This window comes from Filicampus tigris, chromosome 1 (genome assembly GCF_054856515.1).
Source record: "Filicampus tigris isolate MCC_2025a chromosome 1, RoL_Ftig_1.0, whole genome shotgun sequence".
Lineage (NCBI taxonomy): Eukaryota > Metazoa > Chordata > Actinopteri > Syngnathiformes > Syngnathidae > Filicampus > Filicampus tigris.
Genome location: NC_141217.1, coordinates 11,772,880 through 11,784,099, shown reverse-complemented (window position 1 = coordinate 11,784,099; position 11,220 = coordinate 11,772,880). Strand labels below are relative to the sequence as shown.

Here is an 11,220-nt window from a genome sequence, read left to right as displayed (position 1 = left end):
CATTTTTGTCTATGTCTCTGAGTATTTGCAGCAGGGGCGTTCCCGGGGGGGGGGGGGGGGGGGTTCATCCATCCATCCACTTAGTTAGTTACTCGTTAGGGACATTTGAGTTTATCTCATATTCCTTATGAGTGAGAGGTGAGATACTTCCCGGACTCTTTGCCAGACAATAATAGGCAACCATTCACCCCATGAACAATTTGTAGTCTTCAAGGAACCTAAAATGCATGTTTTTGGAGTGTGGGAGGATCCAGAGTGGCTGAACAAGAAACCATTAAGTGCACTAACTCATTTGTACATTTTTTGCAAAAATGAACTTATTCAAAATTGTAATATTGAGGTACTTGTGCTGCATCACGTACTTGAATACACCTTGTGGTGCAACACTGCATCATCAGTGATGTTCCCGGGGTCATAGGGTGTTTCGGGCTTTACATCAGACACCCTCACCCGGGCGACCCAGCCGGGGGTGATAAGGCCCCGACTTGTGTCCAGGTAGCACAATGCGCCACGTGTCCCCCCTACTTAGCTAAGGCCACCATGAAGCCTTTTCAGCAGCCTCCAGGATATTCTTGATGGCTCTTCACCTGTGCAGTCCGCAAATCCCTATGTGTCCCTGAGAGACTGTCCTGCGAAGCCCCTGCAGACCACTTCGATCGGCTCACAGCGGGCCTTCCATCAAATCCGCCAACACTCGATTACCAGGTCTGCGTACTTGGTCCTCTTCCTCTCCTGGGCTTCCTCTACTTGATCTTCCCAGGGAACAGTCAATTCAAGCAGCACCACCTGCTTGCTTGTTTCAGACATCAAGACCATGTCTGGTCAAAGTGATGTAGCAGCAATGGTGTCCGGGAATCTCAACTGTCTCCCTAGGTCGACCAGGAGCTGCGAGTCTCGTGCTGTCGCAAGCAGGCCCACTTGGGTCTTAACAAGTGGTTGAGGCTTTTCACCTGCTCGGACGAAGGCAATTGTGGTCTTGGATGGGTGTTGCTGCTTGCTGATGTTGATACCCGAGCATCTGCTACTGCCTTCAGGACCTGGTCATGGCGCCCGACTCCCAAGGCCTCTGGGCAGCTGCTGAGGATAGGCTCTAATGGTCCCCTTCTCTGGCAGAGTAGGCAAGCAGGTGAGTCTGAGGGAGGATGTCATACACTGACTGGACCAAGAAATTGAAGTGGTGAAACAATCCAAATCAGCAAAAAAAACAACATTAGGCCTTCTCGTGTTGTAGTAGTCTAAGTGCAACTGAGACATGTCTGCCATCTAGTGGTGATTGGTAAGATTACAACAGTTGGTTATAACTTGGTTTGGGCCCATCTACCGGCATTACTCCCCTTTTACTGTCTAATTCTTGTACCCTTTGTATACATTGGTAGACACGCTCCTCATTGGACTGGTCTCCTGCTCATTCCCCATTGGTGGACTAGTCTCCCGCTCATTCCTCATTGGACTGGTCCCCTGCTTGCTCCTCATTGGACTGGTCCCCTGCTTGCTCCTCATTGGACCGGTCCCCTGCTAGTTCTTCATTGGTGGACTAGTCTCCCTCTCGTTCTTCATTGGACTGGACTCCCAGTCGTTCCTCATTGGTGGACTGGTTTCCAGCTTGTTCCTCATTGGTGGTTTGGTTTCCCGCTCGTTCTTGATAGACTGCTTAATCATCAATCTCCACCTGTTGCAGCTGGGACCATAAAAGCACCTCTGTTCTGTTCCTTGAGGCGGCTGGGATTTAGCAGTGCAGCTTGCATTTTTGACTGACAAGTGTCTCTTGTAAAGTGTGCTTTGATCGTTTGTAATTGTGTGAGACACTATCAATTTGTAAATACTCTGTGTGAACTTGTTTTGGGCCTTTTTGCGATTACCTTTGATTTTTTTACTAAAACCTGCATCTACTTAGAAGAAATTCAATTCTTAACTCTCCTTCAGCCATCTTGATCTATGTTACTTCCATGCTTCCCTAGCAGAGCTGGTCATAACAACTACTTAAAAATACAGCCGACCCCTGCATGTTTGCAGTTTGGCACTTGTGAATTTGCATATTCACTAACTTGTACTTTTTTTCAATAATTTTCATATTTTGGATTTTCCCCAGTTTCATAGGATCTTTATCTCTCCCCCAATTTCCTCCCGTTCTTCATGGAGAAAGTATTTTATTGATGTCACATTTTAACCACAAAATTACAGCGATGCCTCCCACCTCAAAATGGTTTATTCCTCCTTCCTTTCGCCGACCGTTTTGCAGAGATGAAAATGGTGTCTTCCAGTGATGTACTGACAGTGCAGTCATGGTGTAAGTAGTAAATATCTGGCTTGAACGTCTTCTATGAATATTTCTTACCTTCTCCCACTCAGTACCATACAAACCAACACTGTTTACCAGTCCTCATTGTGGGTGAATTTGATTTAAGTTGATGTTGTGGTTAGGTAAGGTTTACCAGACCATTTTTTTTTCTAGCTACGAAAGGTTTCAGGTGGTCGGAGACACCAACACTGCCCTCTTGTTTGAATTGGAATGGGAGAGGCTACAGTAACTGTTGTGTTCTGGTAAATATAAGCCAATGTTAACACCGATAAACTAATTGATTGAGTGCCCAAAGATTTTTGACGCTTCTCTTTTATAAATGGGGGAAGGAACTTGTGTTAAAATTATTGAGTCAATTGATCTTGCGGCCCGACTGGGGAAATGGCACCGTCAAACAAAAAAAAACAACCAAACCACTGACCCTAGAAGTGCCCCTGATTAATGTATATCAGCGTTTTTTGAAATTTTTGGGTTTGGAATCAACCAATCAATGAGGAAGTAATGAATCCTTAAATAATATAATTAATCAAGAAAACACGCAAAGTGTTTCCGCTTGCTCCCGTTGCCCATCTGCTCTGTTTTGTAATTGAGAGTGTCCATTCGCGTTTTCGTTGGGTATGTCCCGTGCTACTTGCCGTAATAAGACTTTCCCGGCTTCCTTACAAGTTTCCGTTTGTTCAAATTTGCCTCTGAACAAGTGTCCAGCATTTCTATTTTTCTCCTAAAACGCACAGGGAGTGGAATAATGTCTGTTCAAGCTACAAACCCCAACAATCCTATTGTTTTCTTCGACATTACAATCGGCGGACAGGTAAGTTGGAGAAAGGCTTTCTTAACGCTTGACCACAACCAAGATGGAGAAACAAACATGAGGTACACCGGTGTCCTGCCAGAAAGTTAACGTTTAATTGACGCATGACGCGGTAATATCAACACGCCCCTCCAAATAAACGAATCCATCTTTATCCGAACCGCTTATCGTCACGACAGTAGTCACTAATTTTCCTTTCGTGAAGGGATGGGCGACACCCTACTTTTTGAATTTGTTAGGATAACCTTTCGTTGCAATTTCATCAATAGTGATCAGTTCTGCGATTTGCTTTTTAAGTACTACACTTAAGGTAAATCACTTAAATACTGACCAGTAATTTATTCGAAGTTTATTGTACATTTGAATAAATAATAATACAACAATGAACATAAATTACATATGAACCTGTTGTTCAAATATCCATCCATCCATTATGATACCGCTTATCCTCACATGGGTCGCGGGGCGTGCTGGAGCCTATGCCAGCTGTCTTCGGGCAGTAGGCGGGTGACACCCTGAATTGGTTGCCAGCCAATCGCAGGGCACACAGAGACAAACATCCGCACTCACAATCACACCTAGGGGCAATTTAGGGAGTCCAATCAACTTACCATGCATGTTTTTGGAATGTGGGAGGAAACCGGAGTACCCGGAGAAAACCCACGCAGGCACGGGGAGAACATGCAAACTCCACACAGGGAGGCCTCAGCCGGGATAGAACCCACGACCTCTGAACTGTGAGGCAGACGTGCTAACCAGTCGACCACCGTGCCAACCCCTCGTTCAAATATGAAAATGATGAATTTCATATTTTTGTTTGTTAGTGTTACTATTTTCAGATTTCAAATTAAGTACAGTGCATTCTTCTTCATGGTGTGGAAATCAAGATGGTTTAAATCCCCATGCAAAGCCTCTATGAGCACAGACCTAAAAAAAAAAAAGGAAAATGAAAAGATTTTAATACTTAAAGCGGAAGTTTTTTTCAAGAATATGTTCCCAGCAGGCCCACTAGTTGAAACGTGGCATTCTGATTAATTTTGCGTTTGTGGAATATAAATTAAGCAGCAAAATGCACTAGTTTTTAGCCATCTCCTGGGGGTGGCCATTTTGTCTTGTGTCGACTGAAAAGGACATCACAACTGCTCACAACGACCAATCATGGCTGACCTGTTTTCTGAATCTGAGCCGTGATTGGTCTTTGTGAGCAGTTATGATGTCAGTTTCAGTCGACAGAAGACAAAATGGCCACCTTCAGAGATGGCTCAAAGAAGTGGATTAACACTTATTCCACAAATGCAACATTTATCAGAATGCCCTGTTTCAACTAGTGCGCTTGCGTAGAACATATTCTTGAAAAATAAATGTTAGTGTTGACTTTCTCTTTAAATTGTTCAGACTGATGAAAGTATAGGCATATTCACACACGCGCAGAATCATGTCATCTCCCATGTTGTGGGTTTGATCTCATTCCCATGTAGCCATGTCGAAATGGTCTAGTGCCAGGGTGTAAGAAAAACACTGAGAGCCGCAAACACTTCTTGACATGTAAAATAGAGATGTATGTATATGTGTGTGTGTGTGTGTATATATATATATATATATATATATATATATATATATATATATATATATATATATATATATATATATATATATATATATACACAACACACACACATACATACTTACTTGTAAAATAGTGTTTCTTATCAAATCCATGCAGTCCATCCATGTTTTAGAAAATTACATTTTATTTATTAAACAAATACATTTTGAACTCGAACCAAAAAAAAGCGCAGCGACGATCTCTTTCAAATGAATTAAAAAGCTGAACTTAAATTATCCATCTATCAAACAAAAATGTTTAATAATTTAATAATACAGTAGAAAAAAGAGCACTGAACAATGAAAATTGATACTGTATTTGCAAAATAACTGCCTGAATATTTATTTGACCTGGTTAATGGGACTTCTGCTCGCGAACCTTTGCACACATACCGCGTCTGCAAATCAGGGCTGGGAAGTCATTTTCATCTTTACGCGGGAGCGTTCATATTACATTATAAATGCGCCCTCGTTGTCTTTTCTTGTGTGAACATAATTGCGCCCCTAAAGTGACCTGCATACGCAGAAGAAGGGACGGTCGACCATACTCACAACGTTGTGTTTACATAAGTAAATGTGGTGCAGCGTGTCGGGGCATTTCAACAGTAGAGCGATTCGGTCAGAGGTAGAAATGCAGTATTTGGGGGAAATAATGAGGTGAGGCTTTTTCATCTCATTTCATGGAGACGTCACTAAAGTCATATCACGTCATATCTGTTACTATCACCATAAATGTCCACTTTATGCTTCATGTTTCAAATGGGATGAAATTAAAGTCAAATATAAATTCAATACTGTCACTCAAAACAATTGCAGAGTTGCTGTCAGCCCAAAATGCCCTCCGCCGCCTGATATTTTTTTTGTATAAATATTGGAGCTTGCTTTCTTTGTCTCTTGCTTTCTGTCTCTCTTGCTTTCATTCTTTCTTTTGTTTTTTCTTTCTTTCTTTTTTCACCTCCGCAATATCACCAAACTCCCGCCATCTCTCGCCCGTCCTGCTGCAGAGAGGCTCGTCCATGCCTTTGTCTCCTCCACGTTGGGCTACTGTAACACATTCCTCATCAGGATCCCAAGCAAAATCCTACAAAGGCTCCAAAATTGTCCAAAACAACACTGCTCCGGTCCTGATGAGAGTGCATAAACAAGAGCACATCACCCCCATCCTTTGCACTCTGCATTGGCTCCCCGTTCACCTTGGGATCAAATTCAAAATCCTCCTTCACCCTCATCAATTTCTGCACGGTGCAGCCCTCACCTACCTCACTGAACTCCTCAATCCATATACAGTACCTTGGCCAAAAACCGATCAGGCCATCTAGGCCCGCCCAGGGCTCAGCTCAAGACTATGGGTGACTGAGCCTTCATGCTGCTGCTCTCCATCTGCAACGTCCTCCTTGACCACCTCCGGGTTGACTAAAAACATTCCCTTCCTTTTTCGAAAAGCTTTTCCTGGCTGATTTGACAGTAAATGATTTCATTTGTTGATTGTTTTTGTTGATTTTTTTATTTCCTTTATCTGTTGTTCGATTTTATTGCTATTCTGTTTACTGTTGTCCGTACTGTGCACTTTGAGATTCGTCCACAAATGTAAAGCGCATTATAAATTATTATAATTATTAAAATTAATTTTAATTATCATTCTAATTGAAATAGATAAACTGTTTTTCACATTAATTCGTTGTTCATTTGCCTCTATTTGAACATAAGCCTAACCTATAAGGCCAAAACCTTTGAATAGTAAAACTGGCATTACTTATTGTAATACAGATTAATTTATTGCTTGTGTTCCAAAAAAATCTATGGGAAGAGAACCTTGAAAAAAATAATTGCATATTATTTTGCAATACTGAGGGAGAGAAAAAAAATTGCATTAAGATTTTTTTTTTTCAAAACTGTTCAGCCCTAATTTTTATCCCAGAAGAAACCTGACTTTCCGGAATTGTGTTTCAGCCGTAAGTGACGACTGGCAAAGCAAGTACTGCTGCTTGACACTATGCAGTCACAAGCTCCTGTAAAATATGTACCACGTGCCTTATCGCTTTTCACGCCTTCTTTTAGAGCCTGTGCATCTCTGCTTGTCTTGGAGTTGTACTACAGTAGTTGCACTGCCCTCTTTTGTCTTCAAGGAAGTCGGCCTAGTTTTTACCTCCCATGTGGCGTTTATGCACAATGTAACAGGTAATGCAGAAGATGACAGCTTCTGCTCATTTATTGAAACTTTGAATTGTCCCTGTTCACCTTCGTCTCAGTCCCCTTCCAATGTGGCGTTTCACACACACCACTGACGGAAAGTTAGCGATATTGGACTTTGGGGTCAACCTAAAATGCACTTTAACCTTTGCTTGAATTGACTTTCTCTAAACCTTTTATTGCATGTGCAACTCTTCAGTGTTGTAGTACATTTTGGACAGCTTGCTGTTCTCAAACAAAGATCTGAATGGCAAAATTCACGTTTGATCCATACATTGACCAATACTTTTCCTGGTTCAATTAGAATTGGTTCAAACTTTTCAAAGGGAAGCGGCCACTGAGCTTTGTGCACACCAGCACGTTGCAACAGATATATGGAGAGACTGGAAGAGTCACAGAAAGGCATAGAAGTCATCATTTTTATGTGTTGTTGCTTCATTCATGATAAAGTAGCGGTTGTTTGAAGGTTTATAATTACTTTAACGGCAATGCTCAAATCAACCGTATTTTCCAAGTCTTGCTGCCCACATCTTTCTATAATGTTCTGTTTTTTTGGTTACATGGGTTGTTTCCAATGATAAAACTTGTGTTAATGTCTCATCAGCTGTTTGTTTAAACCAATTTTTCTCCACTACGTTTCAGGATGTGGGGCGGATGAAAGTTGAACTTTTTGCTGATGTTGTCCCAAGGACGGCCGAGAATTTCCGGTATGTTGTCATCTTAATTTGAGCATCGTTTTACTGTGCCTTTTCTGGAAATTTCTGAAAAATCTGAAAAGTTTTTTTTCCCCCATCCTTCGGATTGACTAAATATTAATCAGAGCAAGTCCGGTCCTCGAGATCCCCTATCCAGCCTGTTTTAGATGTATCCCTACTGCAACACACCTAATTCAAATCATCACGGTCGTTATCAGGCTTTTGCAAACCTTGCTGATGAGCTGATCATTTGAAGCAGATGTGTTGAAATAGGGATACACCTAAAGCGAAAGTTACGTGTAACTACGGTTCTATGAATCCCGAATGACCGCCATCCTGTCACTCGGAATCCTCGTGTTCACGCGAGGAGATTCCATAGGAAACTAACCTCTGGTCAGACCGGAACTTATACACGTCCAGTGTCATCCAGGTGTCACAGGTGAGTAATACTCGAATTGCGCATGCAACATTCAGTACTTTAAGCACCGCCCCCTGGCGGTCAGAAGGGATGAAATAGAACAGGCTGGATAGGGGTTCTTGAGAAGTGGACATGGGCACACCTGAATTAGAGCCCTACAGCACCACATGTTGCTTTGGTCCGTGAATGACATTGAGGGTAAATATGTGTGTTAAAAAGTAAAATTAAATATACTTAGGGATGCAGCCATACCAGCATCAATATCTGTACAGATATTGCGCGACTTAAAAATTTTTGTTTAATTTTCGCAGGCAGTTCTGCACTGGAGAGTTCCGGTAAGGCAGATTTACTGTAAATGTTACTGATGTTTCATTTATGTGAACAAGCAGGCTTGCCTTTTATGAGGCATTGAAATAAAAATCTGTCTCACAGGAAAGATGGTGTTCCTATTGGTTTTAAGGGCTGTACGTTCCACAGGTATGGATAATATATACAGTCAAACTGTACAGAGTTCATTGTCTCTTATAACACACCCGTGATATTGTTCATTTGCAGAGTGATCAAAGACTTTATGATCCAGGGAGGGGACTTTGTCAATGTGAGTAAATGCCAAATAGTACAGTAGGCATGACAAGGAGCTGCATTTTCAGGCCATTTTCAAAATGAAAACATTACTTCTGATGGGATTACCGCTCGGATGGCAGCAATGCCTTACACATTTGACTTGCACTATATTTGTCCCGTTAAAAACAATACTGAAAAGCTGTTATAAGTTGTTTGATCTCAAGGGTTCATGCTTGAAAAAAACAAAACAATCCTATTCCCTCCTACGGTAAATTGTCAGGTTGCAAATGGAAAAATAATGAAATAGCCCTCTTGCTGGGCTGCTTGAAAATTGTAAATGTACAGTTTTTGTGAGTATGATCCTATGCACTGTTTCTTATAGGGTGACGGTACTGGTATCTGTAGCATCTACAGAGGTCCATTTGCAGATGAAAACTTTCGAGTGAAGCATTCTGCACCTGGTCTTCTATCCATGGTATGTGGATTTCTCGTCGTTTTGATCAGAGCCTACCCACACATCTCGGAGGCCCTAAGCAAAATTAAATTTGGAGCCACCCCATATCTGCCACTAAGATTAGTGATCATTCATGCGCTTACTAGAAACTCATTGCAGCTCTGCCAGTGTTTTTGACATTATCCTATTGTCAGATGGGCATGTCTTTAATCTAAGTCTTGGAATTTTAAAGAGTCGTTGGGATTGACTCACAACATTTCAAGTGAAGCACAAATTGGGATTACTGAATATCATCCGGTCCTACTAAAAGTAACAATAATAAACTAGTATAGTATTCGTTTACGGTGAATGTGTCATCCGGTTTATTGTGTTTGCTTTCAAAAACTTGCAACAGGAATGTGTAAGAACAACAGTGATGTGCAACAGCAAATAAAATCATTTGGTTATACGTACTGTGTAAAGAAAAAAGTACAAAATAGCTAGCAAATCCATATTTCATTCATGGCCAGCTGTTTTCAAAGCAGAGTTCCCCATTTTGACTGATCTCTGAAGCACCAAACCTACCAAAAGAGAAAAAAATGTTTTTTTTTTCCTATTTAACATTCAAACATACTGATTTAATCATTCTTTCTTCGTAGGCAAACAGTGGTCCAGGGACAAATGGTTGCCAGTTTTTCATAACCTGCACTAAATGTGACTGGTTGGATGGAAAACATGTTGTTTTTGGTGAGTATGGATTCACATTAATGTGGAATTTGTATTCATTTAAAGTTTAAGATTATATATGTTATGCTTGAATATTCTTATTTGTGGCTGTTACAGGTAAAGTTGTGGATGGATTACTGATCATGAGAAAGATTGAGGTGCTTTGCATTGAATATCAATTGACTTCACGCATCTTTATAGAATTAGCAGTGTGACACATTTGTTGTTAATGTTATAAATATTCTTTATTCCAACCCCCAACAGAACGTTCCCACGGGACCCAACAACAAGCCCAAGCTCCCTATCCTCATTGCTCAGTGCGGAGAGATGTGAGAGAAGATGTTTCTGTGCACATGAAGTTACAGTGTGTCCCATTTGTTGACCTTTCATAATGTCATTAGTTCAATGTCTAATTCAATTGTATGTGTAAAACCCAAAGAAGATTTAGCCCAACTTTGTATCATGAACCGGAAATAAATATTTTTACTTAAACAAAAAAAAATGTACATTTGCGTGTCTCTGTTAATAAAATTCCTAATTGAATTGAATGACGATAACATAAACAGTTTTTTTTTTTTTCCTGTTGCGACTTATTCCATTAGGGGTCACGACAAGTCATTTGCAAGATTAGTTTTGCACAGTTAATAATATATTAATGGTTAAAGTGTGAAAGTATATATATTAATTAAATTCAAATCTATTAGACAGCTGTTTCACTTTTTTTCTTCATATTGGGAGACTACATTTAGTTTGACTGTGCTTTTAACCTCACTGGTAATATACTGCCCCCTTTTGTTTGGTGTCTGTAATAGCTACAGTAACCTATTTTTCTCTATATTTTTTTCCTAATGCGTCCAGACCCAAACAGTAACATAAAAATTGTATCAGTGTGTTAAAATAATTGCACATAAGTTATTCCATATTTACTCCTATAAGTATTGTAAGGTTTTATTATAAGTGTTGTAACCTGACACAGTGACACAGATATTTTAAAAATATATTTAAAAATATTGCACTTCAAAAAAAAAATCCTAAATTCATAGTCAGTCAGGCACCTTTATTTTACTCCAAGGTTTCGTTCATTTTGAATGGCAAGACTGGGGTGTAATGTAATGTTTATACTGCAAGAACATTGTGTTCCCAGTGTTTTATTAACCCCGTTGCCAGCCCGTCCTACCCCCACCCTTCCCCACAAACCCAAATTCAGAATCTCAAATCAGGGCTAATGGAGAAAAAAAACGGGCTCGGGTAACTATTATTTGTGAAGTGACTTGATGAGCAATGATCCATCCAGTGATGGTGTTTCAAACACTTAATACCAAGCAGACTGAGCGAGGAATCCTCTGTTGAACTTGCCTCCCCCTTCTTATCCCAGCCATCCATACAAATCCAAGCTCAGCCCCCCTCCCCCATTCACACTCTCGCTGTTCTGCCTTGGACCTCGTTCCTCTGGCACAAAAGAATCCTTTTAGATGGGGA

The 11,220-nt window shown here is 40.7% G+C and overlaps 1 protein-coding gene across 1 annotated transcript; it reads left to right on the top strand.

Annotated features, from left to right (window-relative positions):
- The first annotated feature begins 2,893 nt into the window (after positions 1-2,893).
- ppih (peptidylprolyl isomerase H (cyclophilin H)) lies at positions 2,894-10,264 on the top strand. The gene is made up of 9 exons (XM_086042694.1): positions 2,894-3,110; positions 7,548-7,612; positions 8,330-8,353; positions 8,451-8,495; positions 8,574-8,616; positions 8,965-9,057; positions 9,675-9,762; positions 9,859-9,899; positions 10,006-10,264. Exons 1-9 carry the CDS (start codon positions 3,045-3,047, stop codon positions 10,072-10,074), a joined length of 534 nt encoding a protein of 177 aa, XP_085898820.1. The 5' UTR covers positions 2,894-3,044; the 3' UTR covers positions 10,075-10,264.
- The last annotated feature ends 956 nt before the right edge of the window (positions 10,265-11,220 follow it).